At 46.6% G+C, this 22,258-nt stretch overlaps 1 protein-coding gene across 13 annotated transcripts in view; it reads right to left on the bottom strand.

Annotated features, from left to right (window-relative positions):
* The window catches only part of DEPDC5 (DEP domain containing 5, GATOR1 subcomplex subunit), a 578,923-nt gene that overhangs the window by 433,936 nt on the left and 122,729 nt on the right, over nucleotides 1-22,258 (bottom strand). For all 13 annotated transcript variants that reach the window (XM_078667736.1, XM_078667740.1, XM_078667744.1 and 10 more), the window contains exons 10-11: nucleotides 14,944-15,005; nucleotides 5,320-5,389 (exon numbers count right to left, since the gene is read on the bottom strand). In XM_078667736.1, coding sequence (XP_078523862.1) covers nucleotides 5,320-5,389; nucleotides 14,944-15,005 — 132 coding nt within the window. The remainder of the gene's footprint in view (nucleotides 1-5,319; nucleotides 5,390-14,943; nucleotides 15,006-22,258) is intronic.

Genomic DNA, 22,258 nt, shown 5'->3' with positions numbered 1-22,258 from the left:
CATGCACAAGCGTCAGACATGCACAAGCGTCAGACATCCACAAACATCAGACATCCACAAACATCAGACATCCACAAACGTCAGACATCCACAAACATCAGACATCAGACAAGCACAAGCGTCAGACATCCACAAGCGTCAGACATCCACAAGCAACAGACATCCACAAGCGTCAGACATCCACAAACATCAGACATGCACACGCGTCAGACATCCACAAGCGTCAGACATCCACAAACGTCAGACATCCACAAACATCAGACATCCACAAACATCAGACATGCACAAGCGTCAGACATGAACAAGCGTCAGACATGAACAAGCGTCAGACACCCACAATTGTCAGACATCCACAAGCGTCAGACATCCACAAGCGTCAGACATCCACAAACGTCAGACATCCACAAACATCAGACATCCACAAACATCAGACATGCACAAGCGTCAGACATGCACAAGCGTCAGACATCCACAAGCGTCAGACATCCACAAGTAACAGACATCCACAAGCAACAGACATCCACAAGCAACAGACATCCACAAGCATCAGGCATCAGACATCCAGAAGCATCAGACGTCAACAAACATCCAGAAGCATCAAACGTCCCCAAGCATCCACAAGCAACAGACATCCACAAGCATCAGGCATCAGACATCCAAAAGCATCAGACGTCCACAAGCATCAGACATACACAAGCATCCAGAAGCATCAGACGTCCACAAGCATCCAGAAGCATCAGACGTCCACAAGCATCAGACATACACAAGCATCAGGCATCCACAAGCATCCAGAAGCATCAGGCATCCACAAGCATCCACAAGCATCAGACGTCCACAAGCATCAGACATACACAAGCATCAGGCATCCACAAGCATCCAGAAGCATCAGACGTCCACAAGCATCAGACATACACAAGCATCAGGCATCCACAAGCATCCAGAAGCATCAGACGTCCACAAGCATCCAGAAGCATCAGACGTCCACAAGCATCAGACATACACAAGCATCAGGAATCCACAAGCATCCAGAAGCATCAGACGTCCACAAGCATCCAGAAGCATCAGACGTCCACAAGCATCAGGAATCCACAAGCATCCAGAAGCATCAGACGTCCACAAGCATCAGACATACACAAGCATCAGGCATCCACAAGCATCCAGAAGCATCAGACGTCCACAAGCATCCAGAAGCATCAGACGTCCACAAGCATCAGACATACACAAGCATCAGGCATCCACAAGCATCCAGAAGCATCAGACGTCCACAAGCATCCAGAAGCATCAGACGTCCAGAAGCATCAGACGTCCACAAGCATCAGACCTACACAAGCATCAGGAATCCACAAGCATCCAGAAGCATCAGACGTCCACAAGCATCAGACATACACAAGCATCAGGCATCCACAAGCATCCAGAAGCATCAGACGTCCACAAGCATCAGACATACACAAGCATCAGGCATACACAAGCATCCAGAAGCATCAGACGTCCACAAGCATCAGACATACACAAGCATCAGGCATACACAAGCATCCAGAAGCATCAGACGTCCACAAGCATCAGGCATTCACAAGCATCAGGTTCAAATATGTCCTCTCTATGTTTCAAGCTTTATTACAAATGTCACAAAAAGATGTTAATATTTCACTTCTGTTCTTGGATTTTCGTCACAATAAAATACACTGAACATAATGTTTACAAAAGTTATTTACAAAAGTTTAAGCTATTGCCATTATAAATTACAATAACTTTTAAGTATTAATTATTTTAAAAAATTAAAAGCCATTGTTATTTGTAATATCAATACATCTAAGTCACGTAAATGCAACACATATTGCATTACAAATGCTATCGGTGTCACATTTGCAAAAGTTAAAACTATTGGCATTGTAAATGACAAAGCTATTAATTTCGCTATTTTCAAAACCAACACATAAATAAAAAATGGGTCATTTACAATACCAATAGCTCAAACTTTCCTAATGCGAGACCTATTGCATTGCAAATGCTTGTTTAGTCAGTGAGAACTTGGGAATGGAACCACAAGTGGGTCAGCAGGTCTCACTTTTATACAACTAAAGCAGACATGGGATGTGGATTTTCCTAACCGATTTGGAGTCACAACCAATAGCCCCAGCCCTTAAAATATACGACACAAAAGTTAGGGCCTCAATGCTGTATGGGGCTGAACTGTGGGGGGTTTCCGACGTCACAGCCTTGACTAATGCACAAAACAAATTTTTGCGGTGCCTAACAAGGCTCCCGCAATCTACACCATTGGTACCTCTGTACATGGATCTGGGATGTCGGAAAATACAGGACATATCTAGCTTTAGACCTATCGCATATTGGAGGAGGCTATGGGTTACACCCGAACTTTCCCATTATGCTTTAGCGCTTCTCGAAACCAAGAAATATGGATTCGGGGGGTAAAATACTATGGTTCAGACAGGTCAAGTCGCTTTTCAAAGCCTTAGGAATGATGGAACTATGGGAAAACCCTTCAGAAAATATTTTTCCCTCTCAAAAAACCTTAAAAGAGTTGTACTGGGCGTACATAACCCAGAGGGAGTTTCAGAAACATACTGATCCATCACTCACTAGGGCCTTTCTGGAACAAAAACACACTCCTGCTTACGAGCGATATTGGGACCTCATCACCATCCCAAATGATAGGAAACTTTTCCATCAATACAGGGTGGGAACCCTTCCTATCAATACATTTATTAGCAAATGGTCAAGTAACAAAGATCACCATTTGTGTCCTTTTTGTGTAGCCCAATCTGAAAGTCTAGCTCATGTTTTGTTTATATGTCCAGCATATAAAGCCCCGCGCCATAAATGGATCAGACCAATTTGCATACAGAAAGGCATCCAAAGTGGCACTGCGGCACTAAGAATTGTTAAACAGATTGCACTGATAGCATGGTAATTGCACTTGCAAATTTTTTAAAATGGATGTGGTCAATACGCAGGAATAAATTGAAATTACTGTAGTCTGCACTATTTTAATCTGGCCCTGAAACCCAAAAAATGTATGATAAGTAAAAATGGTACTAAAATTTTAATGGATTTTATATTTACACAGTATTTATTTTCTTAAATGGTAGTGTTGGAACACCCTGTACATAGCAACGATTGGATAGATTAATTAATGAATTTTCCCTGTAAACTGTGAACAATGGATGTAACAAGTATGAAATGTTGTTTTTATTGTTTTTACTGTGTTGTCTTTTATGACTAATTGTCGAAATAAAGAATTATTTGACTTTGAGTGATTCTTCTTTCATGTCTCCTCTCCAAGCTGTTCTCCTAACACATCCTTTGGGTATAGTGATGCATCTCACAGTAGGGTGATATCCAGTTTGGAGCAACGACAACTGAGGCACAAATAGATGTGAGGTTTCTGCTGAGGGTTGAAGTGGCTATTATTCCAACACCTTCAATCATAAACGTTCATCTTCACTTCAACACCAGAGTGACTGCCACCACACTTAAAATCTTTGAAGACCTGCTTTATCCACCGTTTTTCACCGTTAGCTTCCTTTGCAAAGAATCTTTCAGACAATGGTCTCAGATTCTGACAATCATAACTAGGCTCTGCGCAGCTGAATACTCATCTCTCACCTAATGCTATTGGCCGTTTGAGTGTAACTTTCCACCTCCACTGGAGTACTTGCCATGAACTGCATGAGGCACTACTTTACAACTAAAGCTGGCTCCCACATGTATTTCTTGCTCTAAAGTGCGATCACTTCATGCATTAGCATGTTAAACATAGAACATTTGGCTTTGACAATGCGGTTATAAATGCTGTAAATTCTTGAGATTACTATACTTTGCAGACTGTCAATAACTGTATTATTTTCCGTTTGTTAATCTCTCAAAACACAAGCTCTGCAAAGTGCTCAAACACTCTTTAGGCTTATTAAGCACTAAACAAAACCACAAATACATGTTGTCCAGATTTGTGCAGGGGAAACAAGTTTAAGAGGTTAAAGAAAACAAGCTTTTCCCATTCAAGTTCCAATAGGAAATGTTGCTGTCTGCAACAGCAAAAACTGATGAACGGATTTGCTTTTCATGAAAGAAGAGCTTCACTCAATGTGCATTCTTATGTTTAGGTGTAGATCCGTTCAGTAGTTTTTGAGATATTACAGTGCTAACAATGTAGTGAATGAGCATCAAAGAGTTTAAATGTACAGATATTGTGGTCATTTAAGTACTCCACTATCCTTAAACCCAGGTTTGATGACCCAATTAAAAAAAAAGGTCATCGGATGAGGGAGCATTTATTCCCTTCGTCCATTTCAGGTCAATGCACCCAAAGCTCGGTATGAGGACCAGAAGCCTTTCGATGTGTGACTAAGGACTCAGTCCCTGTGTCCTGCAAAAGAAACTGACATGGATGAACTAACAAAGTGCAGGGACCATATCCCCTGGCCAAGGGGAAAACCTCCCCAAGAGAGAGATATATTATATAATTTATCACAGAATTCAAGAATCTCCATGACTGGAACTGTGAACCAGAAGTGATCATACTGTCCTCAAACTCGGGTTTGAGGACCCAATTTAAAACATCCTATTCAGATTATCTACCTCAACCCCACAAGTCTTGCAACCGCCCTCAATTCCGAGTTTGAAGACTGTTCAAGGGCCGAAATTCAAAGAATATACAAAAGTGATATGCATATAAATGTGGACATATATAAAGACAGTAGGCAAGCAAATGCACAGTAAGGCACAAAGGAGTTTAAAATAGGTCTACTGAACAGCTTTAACGAGCATTTAAAAAGCAGTGCATTACATGTATGGAGTGTATACTGATATACTGAGAGTAATATACATTTTTTTAATGTTTGTGGGAGAACAAAAAAGTTTATTTGACGTACAGTGCTGAAGAAACCGCACACATTAGAGAGATGGGAAAAACAGTAAGACAAAGATAGGTAAGGGAATAACGTACAAGGCAGAGGAAGTGAGTGAGGCATATATGAAAGAGTGCGGTGCATGTAGTGGACAGATACGTACATAGCAACGGAGTTACTATGTTCGGAACAGGCGATGAAAAGGGAAAAGGACAACATATGACAGCAAAAGAATCAAAGGGAGTAAAAGAGGAGAAAAAATGGGGCACAGCAAGACAAATGAAGAGTGTGGGGGTAAATGATGGAGAAAGGTGGTTGACGCAAGAGGGAATTAAGGTTGAGTAGGTGAGAAGAGACTGAGTGGGTGGATGATAGAGTACCTGTACAGACAGACAGCGTAGTGGAAAGGGAGATTGGACCGTAAGGACTGGTATTGAAAAAAATGCCTTACCAATGGATTTGGCATCATAGAACGTTCTGGAAAAGAGCACGACAGTCACTTCATGGCTGCAGTTCTTCTCCTGCCAGAGAAGGGAAATGAGTGCACATATTAAGCACCGCTTAGCTAGATTAACACCAAATAAGAAATAGTCATCTGCACCTTGACTTTTCAAAATCATCCACAATTGTGACATTGGCTCCAGCACGATACACTTGCCTCTGATCTGAGGCACAGAAGACAAAGGCCGTTTGACAGTATAGTGCCCCCAAGTAAAACACAAAGACAAGGTAATACTAAACATGCACAGGCAAGCAAACGCTTGCATCTCCATCAGCGGTGCACGCAAATGGAAAACAAACAAGACTCGTCCATTCAACCAATATAAAGGTGGTATCCCTAGCATATCAGAAATAGGTTGATTGGTATTTCCTGGGGATCAAATACTCAGTCTGCTTTCCCTTATCCGAAACACACATTTTTTGTAGAAGTCCTAATTCATTGTAGTTCCCTCAAGTACTATTTAATTAGTCAACTGGTTTAATCGACTAAGGTCATGAGAATTCTTTAAATAGTATCTAACGAAATATTCAAACCAATATGGTCAGGAGTTGCAGAGTCTGTGCCTATTGTGTGCTCCCGATGATGTGAAGAGTGTCATCATTATGAGCTAAAACCCATGCTTCAGGGTTCCATCGGTGATGGAGATGTTGGGTGAATGGTGGCCATACCCAGTATTATGTGTGAGCTCCACTGTAAGATGGCCATCGCAATTATCTAGAACATCGGAGCAGATTACTGACAGGGAGACTAGGAGCATCTTGCCTGTACAAAAAAAGTCGAAGGTACGCAGGATCTTTGCAATGTGACCGTGTTTTTTTAATCCTTTGGAGTTCTCGTATTGCTGTTCAGAACCACACCTGTTTTTGCAGTGGTTGATAGAGGAGGAAGGAGTTACGGTTTGAAACGTTCTTGCAGTGCAGGGGCTGCTTGCTTTTCCGAGGACATTATGCTCTCTCTCCGAGCAGCGCGTTGTGTGCGGGGAGACTTCCCTATATTCAATTCAATCTCACTTTCACCTAGCACTCTGGGCGGACTGTGCTTCGTCGTGCAGGCTTCTCCTGACTCTTGTTCTATTCAGCTGGGTCATTCCATTCATTTTGTTGCTCCTTTGAAGGGGATTTGATAGTGCCATATTTACATCAACGTGTGTGCATTATTTGAGTTCGGGCTGAGGTTAAGTCTAAGTCTAGTGGCACTATGAGTTGGGCTGAGTCCTAAGTCCAGTTTGTGTAGCCATTTGATTTCAGTTCATGTAAAGTCTGTACCAGTGTTTACAATACATGCATAAGTTTGTATTAATCAGACAACCCAGACTGAAATATGTACTTGTTTATTCACCCTTGCTAATTGAAGTGTTTCCAAGGGTGTTGTGTGAGTATTGCTAATCTATGCAGCTACAAGAATTAAGAAATACATTCTCACTCATTTAATGCCACACAATTTACATTGATTGCATGACTGCTGAAAAGTGTTTTACTTGAGCTTGATCTAATACAAGTTTTGGTCGGTTGATTTTTGTTTTGTAGGTCTCCTTCGCTGGCGTATCTTCCCTATTTCCCTTTCCCCATCTAGCCACTCCTATCCTCTGTTACTGTATAACCAGAGTCAGAGCTGCTTGAAGGTGGGTCTCTGGGGGGTACTGTTCCTGAGGATCTCAGGGTGTGACAGAATAGTAGACACACAAATATATGATTCTCCTGGGAACTAGCATGGCCTCATTATATGATTTATATGTCATGATAGCCAAGTTGATGGGTGAGATCATGTCATACCGAGCAGAATCTTCCACACCAGTGGCTAGAGTGGATAATTTACAAAATAGAATAGATGCCAACCCTATTCCATTAACATCAGTGAGACGGAATGAGAGTACTCCTATCCCACCCACTGTGGTAGTAACAGTCCCTTCCTCAGTTCCTTTAGCTCTTCCTGAGAGGTTCTTCGGGGATCCTGATAAGGTTCAGGTTCTCCTTAAACAAGTTCAAATGCACTTCAGGGTAAGGCCTCAATCATGAGCAGCCTTTTTTATATCTTACGTGGGAGGGGATGCAGCAGCCTGGGCTACACCTTTAGTCAATGAGGACAAAACCTTGTTATACCACAGGTCCAGTTTCAAAATAGAGTTTGAGAATGTGTTTGACCGTCGAACTGTTACGCAGTCAGCTGACCGAGAACTATTAAATCTACGGCAGAGCAACAAAGATTTTGTTACTTACTCAACACATTTTGATCGTTTGGTGGCAGAAACAGGGTAGTCTAAAGAGAAAAGAGCTGCTCTCTAATACAGAGGGCTGAAAGAGGAAATGAAAGACATCTTGGCACAGGTTGTTCCGACCTTATTAATCTGACCTTAAGCTTAGATCATAGATTGACAGAGCGTAAAGTAGAAAGGAAGAAGACAGAAACCAAAAAATTCAATACAAAATCCAGCCCAGTTGAGGACAATGCAGAACCAATGGAAATCGGTGGGGTGCTTGGATCATTGTCCAAGGAAAAAAGAGAGAATTGCCATAAGAACAGCTTGTGCTTATATTGTGTTGAGAAAGTATATTTGAGAGTGCCCTACACAGCCTAACTCTACTAAGAGTAAGGGTTCAGAAAACAAGCAATCCTGCCGCAGAAATTAAAGTATCACAAGGTATCATGGGACAAAGTGTTGCCAACACTTTACAGAGTGTGGTCCAACATTTAATACTCAAGACAGACATTGAGATCCCAGTGCAAGGAATACAGCAGGGGGAGGCAATGATACATTCTGGAGCTACAGGAAATTTTACTGAATCTATGACAGTTAACAACTCTCGGTGAGAACAAACCAGAGATGGTTAGGGCGGTGGATAGGACCATGTTATCCTCAGGCCCTATTACAAAATGGAGTAAATTGGTGACATGAAATTGCATGGACCATCAAGTACATAATCAAGAATCTTTGGAATCATTAAAGCATAGAGTTCAATTCAACCTTTTGTTGTGAAGTTTGTATTCAATCACAGGAGTCTGAGTCGGTGAACACACACTTGCATCATGCGACAGCAACAGAAGCAGAAAAATAAACAGTCCAGCCCAAACAGTATTCTGCCTATTTACACGTGTTTGGCCAGAGTAGCGGAGAAACACTGTCAACCCATTGGTCCTAAGACTGACAGACAGAACTGGTTCCTGGAGCCAAAATACCTTGCAGTCGTATACCTTCCTCTCATGGAGAAGGAGAATCAGCATTTAAGGGAGTATATCGACAAGTATTTAGAGAATGGATTCATACATCCTTCCAAATTTCCTGCAGCCTCTCCCCTGTTTTTCATCCCGAAGGCCAATGGGGAGTTAGGTACATGCAAAGACTACAGAGCATTGAATGCGATAACCATTAAAAATCTTTACAGCTTCCACTCATCTCAGTCTCTGGGATCAGGTGAGATCAACAACAGTCTATACCAGATTGGATCTCAGGGGGCATATCATCTGGTAGAGAGGGAGAGGAGTGGAAGACTGCTTTCCACACCAGATTCAATCTGTATGAATACTGGGTAATGCCCTTTACCCTCTGCAATGCCCCAGGAGCTTTCAAAGAGGTTTAAAGCAGCAGAGGTTAACTATACAATAGCAGAGAAAGAACTTTTGGCTATCCACCTAGCATTTAAAGAATGGCTGGCGCTATTTGTTGGGTCCTGAAATCCAGTAACTGTATACACTGATCACTGCAACCTATAGTTTCTGAAGTCAGACAGAGCCTTGACCCTTTGCCAAATTTTTTCCTCAGAATACGATTTTGTAGTGACCGTCTGTCCAGGTACAAAAAAAAGAAAGGCAGATTCCTTCTCTAGATATCATGAGAGTGCCATAATACAGAGAACAGAACCCCCATATTTTATCATTCCAGCCCAACATTTTATAGAGACTAACACCATACACCAATTCCTAGCTGATGCTCTACAAGCCATTCAGTTGATGGAACTTGGTAAATGGGTAGCATAAGGCTCTTGCTGAAAAATGTATGCAGGGTTACCCTTTCATGGCTCACAATTGTATGTCCCCACCCACTCTCTTAGAATTCAGACAATACAATGGTGTCATGTTTCACACATGCTCGGACATACAGGCCAAGCAAAAACACAAGACAATGTGTTACGTCATTTTTGGTGGCCTGAACTGTGATATGTGTGCCCAAGCCAAGGCACACAGTTCCAGACAGAAAGGGTTGTTATTTCCATTGAAAACCCCAGAAAGAATGTGGGAAGGTATATCTGTTGATTTCATGGTGGGGTTATCCATGTTATGGTGGCAATTGACAACAGGTTGTCAAAAATGGCACATTTGATGACCTGCATTGGTGTTCCCACATCCTCTCGGTTGACTCAGTTGATGATGTAACAAGTAGTGTGGTTGCATGGCCTTCCACGTATGATTACATCAGACCGTGAAACTCAGTTTACCTCACAGTTTTGGAAGGTATGATGTGCTACATTAGGCATCAAATCACCTTTGTCCACTAGTTTAGTTTTCACCCTCAAAGTGATTGACAAACAGAGAGAGAATTGGTGTATTAAGCAATATTTCAATTGTTGCCTGCAAGACAACCCTAAGGAATGGAAGGAGATGCTATGGCTTGCTGAGTTTGGATACAATGTGGTACCTCATTCTTCTACTGGGGTCTTTCCTTTTTTAGGTTTCGACTGGGGAACGGAGCGTAAGCTCCGCCCCCAGAGAAATCTGTAGTTTCCAGTAAGGACTCTTGAATACGCCCCTCTGTTCGATTGGCTAGCTCCATAAATGGAGGCTAGCCATTGGAACAGAGAGGCGTCCGTCATGGCCGGACCAGATTCGGGGGCGTTCCCGAGAATTTTTGGCTTTTGGCTACGTCATGCTACGTCAGCCAAAAGCCGGGAACGCCCCCGAATCTGGTCCGGCCGGGCTTGCAGCTGTCCTGCCTTCCTCCGTGTCCCTCCTCCCGCCGTCCCCCCTCCCGCTCTCCGTGTGGTCCTGCCTTCCTCGCCGTGCTTGCTCCTGTCCTGCCTTCCTCCGTGTCCCTCCTCCCGCCGTCCCCCCTCCCGCTGTCCTTTACCCCCCCTCCCCTCCCGCCCTCCGCCGCTGCTGTCCGTGTGCCCTTCCGTCGATGTGACCCTTAGCACCTGCATTTGAAAACTGCTGGACCCGGCCCACTTAAAGCCCCTCGTAACAGTGGTATATGCGCATTAGCAGTGAAGGCACATGACACCTGACCTGTGACTAAGCAACAATTTCCAAATATCTGACTTCTGGATGGGGCTTCGTGTGCTACCGAGACTTTCCGTGCAGCATGTGCCAGACGAGACCATGACCCAGAGCGGGGCAGGGTTTAGGGAGGGAGGCAGAGGCGGCAACAAAGAGCCAGATATCTGCTCACACGGGTAGAGGGAGGCTATACTGCAGATGGGTACGGAGCCGCGAGACCAGAGTGAGGCTGAGGATGGCAGCGCAGCACGTGAGTGCTTCCGCGTTCCACGCTGCCTGTTTAAGGGGGCGTGCAGTGTACTCATATCCCCGTGCGTGTAAAGCTGCCTGTGAAGGAGCGTAGCACATGGCCCTAGAGCTTAGTTAGCCCGCAGCACACCAGGGTCGCTGTGTATTTTCTGCTCTTTGTTGTCACCAGTCGCCACCGACCAGGGAGGGGTGGGTGCTGGGTTAGTGTAGTCACGTGCGGGAGGCAGGTTGGTGACGTGAGGCGGGCACTCCTGGCTATGGCGTAACGGAGGAGGCGGGTGGGCTCCTCAGTGTAAACACGCTCTCTGCTCCTGCTTGCAGCTCATCGTGACACCGTGCTGTTCCCTGATCCACCGCGCTAGAAAGAAAGCTTCATGCGTTGCTGTGCGAGGACGACTATGTTCTGCTGCCACAATAGCAAGCTTCCCAGTCGTGCTGAGCCTACGCGACTCTAGTAGCTGTCATCTTCCTCGTGTCAGCATTTCAATAGGCAGGTTTATTTGCCCAACTAACTGTATCTGGCATGCTGGGACTTGTAGTTTTATTTTTGCTCTATAATTAGTTCTAGCTATAATTCCCAACATGCTTTGTGGTTACCTGCAAGAACAGCACAATCATAAGTTTTCCCCCTCGACGTTGGGGAAGTTGCCAACAGTGGAGTGGACTTATCATACCCGACTTGACATACACATTACGCATGTTTATATATTATTTCAATTTTTTTGACAAATCACTGACTTAACACTAACGTTCTATTTCTAGGTTTTCAGAATATTTTCCTAGCCTGTCATTAACATGATTAACAATGGAAACAACCCCTAACCCGCTGTCCGTGTGCCCTTCCACCCCAAGGAGGTGAACTGGAGGGAATATGAGAGCAGTCTAAGAGAGCAGGGTTAATTTGTAGGCAGAGAGCACTCCAGCCCTCATCGCCTTGTTTTCATCCCCCTTCCCACTCTCTGGTACAGTACCCAGCTCCCCTCGAGGGCTGGTATTCATTCCCCACCCCTGTCATACAGTAGCCTTATCTCAGATCACTTCCCTCCTTTCAAGTTCCCCATTGGACTCTGGTTTTCTCCTCTCTCTGTAACTTGACCTCCCCTATGAATAAGGGATTTATTTACACCTCATTAACTTTCCACTAAAACTTTCACTCCCCCCTCCCACTCACCCACCTGCCAGCGGCCCCTCCCCTCTCTCTCCCTTTCACTGACCAGCTCCTCTTTTCTCTTACATTGTCCCCTACCCTCCCCCCTCTGCCCTGCTCACCACCAATCACAAAGTCGCCCTTCTCTGCCTGCTTGAGGTCGGCTAGGGTCCAGGGAGCTGCCGGCTGCGGCCCGCTGCTCCTCCCTCAGGGAAAAAATCCTTTCTTTCAACTGAACTTGAGCAAAGTTCACCAAACCTCTCATGCTTCTGGCTCTTGCCTGGTCCTCCCAGAGGTGCAACCTCAGGATATATTCCCTGATTGCACTTTCTTTCAGCCAGTACCTGCTCTGACGTGGAATGTGAAGTCCTTCCATCAACGAGACAACGTCACATGGTTTGGCGTTGTGCCGTGTGCAGAGTGGTTGGTCTTTGGTTAAATCACCGTCCTGCCTGTCTGGGATTGGAGAGGAGATAGTCTTGTCCTCCATCTCTCTCTCTCTCCTTCCTGTCCTCTCCTCCTCTAGCCCTCCTTCTCCTTCCTGCCCTCCCTCTCCTACCTGCCGCCCTCTCCTTTCTGCCCTCTCTCACACACTCCTACCTTCCCTCCTGCCCTCCCACTCCTTCTTGCCCTCCCTCCCTCTCCTTTCTGCCTCTTTTCCTTCCTGCCCTCCCTCTCTCTCCTGCCCTCTCTTCTTTTTGATCTCTCTTCCTTCATCCTTCTTACTCCTGCTCTCCTTAACTTCTATATCTATCACTTCTTCTCTTGCACTCAGTCTCCATCTCCCTCCCTCTTGCCCTCTCTTTCTTACTCTCTCCTTCTTGCCCTCTCACTCCTGTCTTCTCTCACACTCCTGGCTTCACTAACATGCTAACATGCTTTATGAAATAACTTGTATTCTAATTCACTGTGCATCTGCAACTAATTGCATTATAAATGCAATCCCTATTTCTGTGTAAAGTAAAACGCATCAACGTTTTACACATAATTCAAAGAAGTTAGAAAAGACCATTTGTCAAAAGCAATACCAAAAGCTCAAACTTTAACAAAGGCGAAACCATTGCATTGTAAATGCTTGTTGTTACGTGTGGTTAGCATCCGCATTACTTGCCTTTATTGATACTATACCAGGAGGATTCAGTACCTCATGTAGCAGAACATATTAGACAATTGTCTGACATTGCAAAAAAGACACACAAACATGTGATAGCAGCTAAAGAGCAGTACAAACGATTTGCTGATATGAAGAGACAAAAAGGGCTGCGATATTAAGAAGTTATCAGGGTGTGGTTGTCCACCAAGAATCTAAAATTCAAAGTGCAACATAAGTTCCATCTGTTTGTGGGACCATTTGTTATCCTCAAAAGAATCTATCCAGTCAGTTATCGATCATCGCACTTGTTTTCTTGGTTGATCCCTGGGACCACTGCCTGCTTTTAAAAAATATTTTCTCACACACTCACAAAGGGGAAGGTTTTTGTGGCTGCAAATTCAGTCGCAAAACAATAGTACATGGCAGTGTGTCTCGCTATTAGGAAGGGCCCCTTCCTAATAACGAGAGTCGCAATCGCTATTTTGCGGGTCAGTGACTCACAAAATAGATTTTGTACAAGCCATTACCCTTTTTTGAGGTCACAAACGGGCTGATCTCTCGCTTGCAACCGCAAAAAAGGGTCGTACATCTGGCAATAAATTGTATATCTACACAATTGAGTCCTCTGCCTACATGGGATGCTTCCATACAAAATGACAAAGGTGTGCATGTGAAATGTGTACAGTCTCAAATTAGGAACTGCTGTTCAAAGAAAGTAACTCTGCAGTAGTTAGATTTTGAATTGATCACAACGAAATAGAATATTAAAGCCTTGAGTTGAGCATCCAGACCAACCTTTGAGACTTGAATTAGAAATCTAAAGCTTTGAGCACCTGCAGAATTGGTGTCAACGAAAAAGAGGGAACAAAATTGGTAGTGAGGCACCAGTTTCGGAGTAAGTTCCTGAACCATCTATCAGACAAAATGACAACTTTGGCTGAGGTAATAGGGTCAGCGTATCCTTCTACCAAGCAAAGATCTTGAGCATAAACCAACATACAAAATGAAGCTAAATGAAGACAGCATGATGAGAGCCAGGGAAAAGGGTGAAAACAGAGAGCAGCATAACAAGGAACTGTGTACGTAATATTAGAATAGATACAGAATTTTTACTCCGACATATATAAACGATCGCATGGACTACAAGCCTGCAAAATGTAATTGCTGGATGAAAAGCAAGAGCTGTTTGCTATGTTATTTGTAATATGTTTATGTTTGTTTTGAAATGTTTTTGAACAAAACTTTATTGAGTAAATGCTGGGACACTGAGCAGCTACCACATAAACAGCCTTGACACAGTCTTCTATTTCATAGTACTGATTAATTTTCTTGCACGATTGACTTAAAGTGGAAAACGTTAGTACTGCATATATTACTTAAAATATGTAAGGAGCAGATTTTATTTACCGTGCAAAATAATCCAAACAATAACCGATAACATGAAAAGTAGAAAGATGTGCCATTTTAGAATGACAAAGACAGAAAAACAAGAAAAGAGAACAAGAGGCAAAGAACATTACAAATACAATATGAAGGAAAGAGAGAAAGATAGAGAGAAAAGAACTAAAATGGGAAAAACAACAACGTGGAATCACTAGGAGAAAATGGGAAATAAAAAGAATGAGGAAAACAAATTAAGAGAATAAGAGGAAAAGAATGAGACTAGATAGGAAATGAAACAAAAAGAAGACAGGTGAAGGAACAAACGACAGTTAGAGCACAAGAGCACAATACAAGCATACAGAAAGCACACATTGGAAGGGAAGCAGAGTGAGAGTCTGCAGGGTGCAGGTGACAAACTCCCAAGAAGCAAATGCCAAGAGAAATAAGTACAAGTGAGGTCTCCATGGGAAAACTATTCAGATATTAGACCTACCTTCCACTTTGTGAAGAGATCGGATAAGAAGCCATTCACTGCCTTTTCGAAGTACAGATCACCTGTGACAGAGCAAACAATGAGGACATTGTGAAGAAAGCCATTAACCATGTGGCATAGCACAGCACACAAGCACATGGCAGGTAATTAGGACTCACTGGGTCAAAGCCCCACAATTTTTGGTAAAAGTGCAAGGGTCAGTGCAATGGCTGGCTGGACAAGATGGCGTGGACTGATCTGGCATCTCCCTGAAACCCCCACCATCCGTCATCATTCAACTACTGCCTGTGCCCCACCAAGGGCACATGTGGATGACCCTGGATACAGAAAGGAAGAAGGCCCGCTGCAGCCAAAAATCAATCAATCAATCAATCAATGACACTTATAGAGCGCGCTACATACCCGTAGGGTCTCAAGGCGCTTAGGGGAGGGGGGGGTGCCGCTACTGCTCGAACAGCCAGGTCTTCAGCTTCTTCCTGAAGGAGAGGTGGTCTTGGGTCAGGCGCAGGTCGGTCGGGAGGGAGTTCCAGGTCTTGGCGGCCAGGTAGGAGAAGGACCTTCCTCCTGTAGTTGCTCTTCGGATGCGGGGGACGGCGGCGAGGGCGTGGTTGGCTGAACGGAGGTGGCGTTTGGGGGCGTAGAAGTTGATCCGGCTGTTGAGGTAGCTCGGGCCTTGGTCGTGTAGGGCTTTGTGTGCGTGGGTGAGGAGGCGGAAGGTGATTCTTTTGTTGACGGGGAGCTAGTGAAGGTCTCTCAGATGTCCGGAGATGTGGCTGTGTCGTGGGATGTTGAGGATGAGTCTGGCTGAGGCGTTCTGGATCCGCTGGAGTCTCTTCTGGAGCTTGGCGGTGGTACCGGCGTAGAGGGCGTTGCCGTAGTCCAGTCGGCTAGTGACGAGGGCCTGGGTGACGGTCTTCCTGGTCTCGGTGGGGATCCACCAGAAGATCTTCCGTAGCATGCGTAGGATGTTGAAGCACGCCGAGGAGACGTTGTTGACTTGCCTGGTCATGGAGAGGGAGGAGTCCAGGATGAAGCCCAGGTTGCGTGCATGGTCTGTCGGTTTGGGTGCGGTGCCCAGGGCGGGAGGCCACCAGGAGTCGTCCCAGGCGGAGGGTGAAGAGCCCAGGATGAGGACCTCCGTCTTGTCCGAGTTCAGTTTCAGGCGGCTGGTCGTCATCCACTCGGCTACCTCTTTCATCCCTTCGTGTAGGTTGGCTCTGGCGGTGGCGGGGTCGTTGGTCAGGGAGAGGATCAGCTGGGTGTCGTCGGCGTAGGAGATTATGCTGAGGTTGTGTTGGCGTGCGATGGCCGCGAGGGGGCTCATGTAGACGTTGAAGAGGGTGGGGCTCAGAGAGGATCCTTGAGGGACGCCGCAGATGACTTCGGAGGCCTCTGACTTGTACGGTGGTAGGCGGACTCTCTGTGTTCTTCCGTCGAGGAAGGAGATGATCCATTCCAGCGCCTTGTCCTGGATTCCGACGTTGCTGAGGCGCTGTACTAGGGTGCGGTGGCAGACAGTGTCGAATGCCGCAGAGAGGTCTAGGAGGATGAGGGCCGCTGTTTCTCCGTTGTCCATCAGGGCTCGGATGTCATCGGTGGCGGCGATGAGGGCGGTCTCGGTGCTGTAATTGGCTCGGAAGCCGGACTGTGAGGGGTCGAGGGATCCATTCGTCTCGAGGAAGGCGGCCATCTGCTTGTTGACGGTCTTCTCGATGACTTTGGCTGGAAACGGGAGGAGCGAGATGGGGCGGTAGTTCTTGAGTTCGGTGGGGTCCGCTGTTGGTTTCTTGAGTAGAGCGCTGAGTTCGGCGTGCTTCCAGCTCTCAGGGAAGGTGGCGGTGTCGAAGGATGTGTTGATGATGTCTCGCAGGTGGGGTGCGATGACAGCGTCGGCCTTGTTGAAGACGTGGTGAGGGCAGGGGTCGGACGGTGATCCGGAGTGGATGGAGTTCATCGTGCGGATGGTGTCTTCGGTGCTGATCGGGGTCCAGGCGTGGAGGGTGGTGGTGGAGGGTGGTTGTTCGGTCATGGTGAGCGTTGGTTGTTTGTTGAAGCTGTTGTGTATGTCCGCGATCTTGTTGTGGAAGTAAGAAGCGAGGGAGTCGCAGAGGTCTTGCGATGGGGTGATGTCGTTGTTTCCTGCGCTGGGGTTGGATAGCTCTTTCACGATGTTGAAGAGTTCCTTGCTGTTGTGTGCGTTGTTGTCCAGCCGGTCCTTGAATGCAGTTTTCTTGGCGGCGCGGATCAGCTGGTGGTGCTTCCGAGTGGCCAGTTTGAGGGTGGTCCTGTTGTCCGGTGTAGGTTCCCTCCTCCAGACTCTCGAGGGCTCGGCAGTTCTTCTTGGAGCTCTTGAGTTCGTCGGAGAACCACGGGGCTTTCTTGCTGCTGGGTCTGCTGGGCGGGGTCCGCGCAGATGCTGATCCACTTCGTGAGGTTGTCGGCGGCCTGGCTGGGGTTCGCTGAGCTGGCAGGAGGGTGCGGGCTCAGGGAGGTGGCGAGCTGGTCTGCTGTGATCTTGTTCCAGCTTCTGCGGGCGGCCTGTTGCTGGTGGTGGTGGGTCGTCGTTCTCTTGAAGGTGAAGTGGACGCAGCTGTGGTCCGTCCAGTGGAGTTCTGTGGCGTGGCTGAAGGCGACGTCTTTGCTGGATGAGAAGACGGCGTCGAGTGTGTGTCCGGCGAGGTGGGTGGGGGTGGACACCAGCTGCTTGAGTCCAAGATTGGCGAGGTTGTCGAGCAGGGTGCTGGTGTTGCGGTCGTTGTTGTTCTCCAGATGGAAGTTGAGGTCCCCCAGGAGGATGTAGTCAGCGGAGGGGAGGGCATGCGGGCTGACGAAGTCGGCGATGTCCTCGCTGAATTGTGTGCGTGGTCCCGGAGGTCGGTAGATCAGGGTGCCTCTAAGGGTGGTGGTCGGGTTGGTGTGGATCTGGAAATGCAGGTGTTCGGCGTTGGTCAGGGTGTTGTCGGTGCTGGTCGTGAGACGGATGGTGTTCCTGTGGATGATGGCGATGCCTCCTCCCATCTGGTTGGTGTTGCGGTCCCTCCGGACGATCTTGTAGCCCTCTGGGATGGCGATGGCGATGTCGGGGGCTGAAGAGGCGTTCATCCAGGTCTCCGTGAGGAAGGCAACGTCAGGGGCTGTGGCGTCTAGGAGGTTCCAGAGTTCGATGGCGTGTCTGTGGACGGAGCGGGTGTTGAGCAGGATGCACTTGAGGTGGGTGCTGCTGGTGTTCGACTTGGCGGGTGCTGGTGCGAGGCAGGTCCGGATGCAGGTGAACTTGCAGGCGTGGCAGCTGAACGGTCCGTGGGTGCGTCGTGGGGTGGCTTGGTGGCATTCTGGGCGTCGGCCGGTGTTGAGTGCGATGAGGGTGGCGGCGGAGTACGTCAGGCGGGTCGGTCGGGGTCTTCGTGGGCCAGGGGTCCTGGCGCTGGGCGCGGTCCGGTCGCGGACGGGCGCAGACGGGCTTACCTTTGGCGCGCCTTCGGCGCACAATCGGCGCGCCCGCTGCGCGTGAACGCTGCGCGTTCGCACGGTCGCCATATAAGGCGAAGTGCGCGGGTGGGCGGAGCAGCTGGGAGGCGGGAGCGGGGAGGGAACAGAAGGAAAAAAGGGGCGGGGTCAGCGGTGGTGGCGGGGAGCGGGGAGGGAAGACGGAGGGCGGCGAGATAGGCGGGTCAAACAGGAAGGAAACGCTAACACGGGCAACAAATACCAATAACAATACAAGGCACAAATGAAGGTCAGAACGCTAACACGGGCACAAAAGTAAGAATAAACAGGCACAAATGGAGGTCAAAACAAAACAAAAACAAACAGCAGCAGAGTCAGCCGGCAGCGAGGCAGGCAGCGAGGCAGAGGGCAAGGCAATGGGGCACACGCAGCAGTTGGTGGCCGTGCGGCGCGGGGGTGTCCCACAAGTGGGTCACACTCACCTGCGTCGCACGGTCGCCATATAAGGCCAAGTGCGCGGGTGGGCGGAGCAGCTGGGAGGCGGGAGCGGGGAGGGAACAGAAGGAAAAAAGGGGCAGGGTCAGCGGTGGTGGCGGGAAGCGGGGAGCGGGGAGGGAAGACGGAGAAAAATCAGGCATGCACTGCACCAGACACTATTGAGGATGAGCCTACAATAAAGGCAGCTGTAACACGGCGGTCGGAACAGGTGGCCTCAACTAATACTGTTGTTGTGTGCTTGCCTGGGGTGTCGCGGGTGCTGTGCATCACCAGTGGGTGCCTGGTTAGTAGCGGGGGACCAGGCCCGTGTCAGTGCAAGCCCCCCTTCCTGAGACAGCGGATGAGAAGAGCCTGGTGCCAGGAACTGGGGGCACTGCCTGGCCCCATATGTGCTGGAGACAGTAGCTATGGCAGTGCCTCCCCCGGCTGCAAGCAGGTGAGCTGAGAAATACCATGGAATGAGCAGGGGTATCCTTTCTTTCCACTCTCCCTACAGAGACAGAGAAAAAGTTAGGTTAGGAGGAGTGGAGAGGAGGGACCCGTGGTTAAGGAAAGTCGTGGTTTAAAATGGTCGTTGTTAAGGATTGGTCGTTGTTCAAGATTCGTTGTTCAGATAAGTCGTTATTAAAATGTCGTTGTTAAGGATGTTTGTCCCGGAGAAAAAGGCAGAGCAATGGGGACCAGGATGGACAGCTTCACCTGACAACAGGGCCATGGGCCTAGAAGCAGGGAACTAAATGAGGTAGTGAGAAGGCAGTCTGGTGCTGAGGAGAGGATCCCCCCTGTAAGCTGCTGGAGAGTGGAATTTGATATTGTTGCTTGAGCACAGGACCCATGGTACCCGGAGGCAGAGGTCACGGTGGAAATGCATGCCAGATGGTGGCAGGTGAACCCAGGAGTCCTAATAGATCAAACCGGGGCATTTTCTCCACCCTCTTTTTTGCCGTTCTTTTGCCAAACTCAATGACTCAAAAACTGGAAATTGCACAGGCCTTAGAAGAATCCAATTTAAGTATCTCCATAATGTCAATTTCCACCCACTAGGCTATGGCACATGGATAGAGCATGCTCCCCTAGTTGCCCATGGGTGTTTTTTGCATGCAATCTAGACTTGCCTTGTAACTGCATGTTAATGGCAACAAATTCATTCTGAACTAGAAATAGTGATGTGAGACCCGGCGGCACTGGACCCTAAAGTAGCAATTTTGGGCATTATTGACTGCTGGAAAGGCACTGCAAGCTCAAAGACCCTAGTGGGGATAGGACTCCTAGTGGCTAAGCATGACATACCAAGAAGATCAGGAATGTGGATCACCCGCATTGACAGAGTGGAGAAGGGGTGCAAATAATTATCAATAGAGAAAGCTGTTTACAAAGGGCATGAATGTATATGGAAATACTGGAATACCTGGGACCTCTGGTGGCAAGAAGCAGGCCTCAACGGGCAGGAATCAGGGATGCAAACTTAAGTTGTTTGTCATCTCTGGTTATAACCAGAAGAACCAGATAGGAAGGGGTGGGAAAGGTGGGGAAACTGAAACATAAACTCAATGTATGCAACTATGCAAAAGAACTAGCTGCAGCCATAAAAAAGGAAATAGAAGAATTAGAAGAAAAAATAAAGAGATCAACCACAATAGAAGAAGCTAGAAACAGTCAAAAAAGATATTCTGTCATTCAGCGAATACTTAACAAAAAGAAAAAATGAAAAATTCACGAAGGACAAAAGATTCTATACCTTAGAACATAACTACCCTTACCTTGGAGAAACATTTTATACGACAGATCAATACCAAGGAGAGCCTAACCATAATTTCCCAAAAATCAATACGTTCTCAGACTCCTCAGATCCTGATTCTGATGGAGAAGGCAGCTTGGGTTATCATGAAGAGGGTCCATACAATCCCCAGAATGGACGTAGGAACTCATGCCAGCCTTTTTTAGGCCAGCGCAGTGCCAGACAGGGACAAGCAAGGGTAAGGTTTCAGAACCAATCGAGAGGCCATTATCAGAATCACCAGTTTGCTCAGAATCACCAGTTTCCCCAGGAACATCATCATTACCTGGAGACTCGCAGCAAACACTATCAAAGACAATGGATGTAATACCCATATTCAATCTATCTACATATAACCTAGAAGCTGCCGATATGTCCCTCCTTACAAAAGGCCTGACATGTGTCCCTCACTCTAAAGTTGATCTTTTTGAACTGCACCAAGACAAGATAAGATTGAAAAAATTCTTTATGAATAGGGAAGAAACAAACCATGATGACAGAGTGGAGAACATAGTGTCTCTACCATCCACTTTTACTCCAGCACTAGATCAGGTTGGCCCTGAAATGGCCATATTCGAAAAAGTGGTTTTAAACAAACTACAACATGTTCTCCAGTTCATTCCCAAGCCTAGATACAATATCTCGAAAGAGGAATATGTATCCCTTAATGAACTAAAGAACAACAAATCTATCATCATAAAAAGTAGCGACAAGGAAGGAGGCATAGTCCTTATGGACACTAAGAACTATGAAGCAAATATGTTGAAAATGCTCAATGACCCCGTCTTCTACAAAAAGATTACAAAAAATCCCACAGAAAGAATTATCAAAACTATTCAAAAAACTACAATCAGAGCCCTAGATGCAGGAATCATAAATAAAAAAAAGAGTACGACTTTCTGAACAAATCAGACAAAAAGGTCTCCTGCATATATGGAGTACCGAAGATTCATAAAAATCAGCAGGACCCTCCCTACCGACCCATCGTTTCCACGATAGGCACACCCACCGAAGCTATCTCGAAATATCTCGACAACATCTTGAGACCTTATATTCCCCTAACACCTTCGAACATCAAGGACACTGGGGATATAATTAGAAAAATGGAACATCTCCCATTCAATCAATATACGGACAGACTAGTTACCCTAGACATTGAATCATTGTATAGCAACATCCCTCAACTTGAAGCCACAGATGCAACCATGTGGTTCATAGATACATATAACATACCGTGCTCCAAACCGTTCATCCGGGAATGTCTCACATTAGTCCTCACAGAGAATGTCTTCGAGTTTGGTGAACATATGTACCTACAAACAAAAGGCGTGAGCATGGGGGCAGCCATGGCTCTGTCAATAGCAAATATATATATGGCACGCTTTGAATCTAAATACATCCACAACGAAATTGCTCCTTTCTTTGAGTCTGTTTCCCATTGGTACCGCTACATTGATGACATCTTTTTTGTATGGACCGATGGGGAACAGACTCTAAAAGAATTTCTAATCTGGCTTAATCTTACCGACATAAACCTCCGTTTCACTGCCCATACTAACACATCACAAGTAGAATTTTTTGACATTTATATCA

The sequence above is a fragment of the Lissotriton helveticus genome, chromosome 11 (assembly GCF_964261635.1).
Source record: "Lissotriton helveticus chromosome 11, aLisHel1.1, whole genome shotgun sequence".
Taxonomy (NCBI): domain Eukaryota; kingdom Metazoa; phylum Chordata; class Amphibia; order Caudata; family Salamandridae; genus Lissotriton; species Lissotriton helveticus.
The sequence above is the reverse complement of the archived record's forward strand: the minus strand, read 5'-3'. Positions and strand labels throughout refer to the sequence as shown.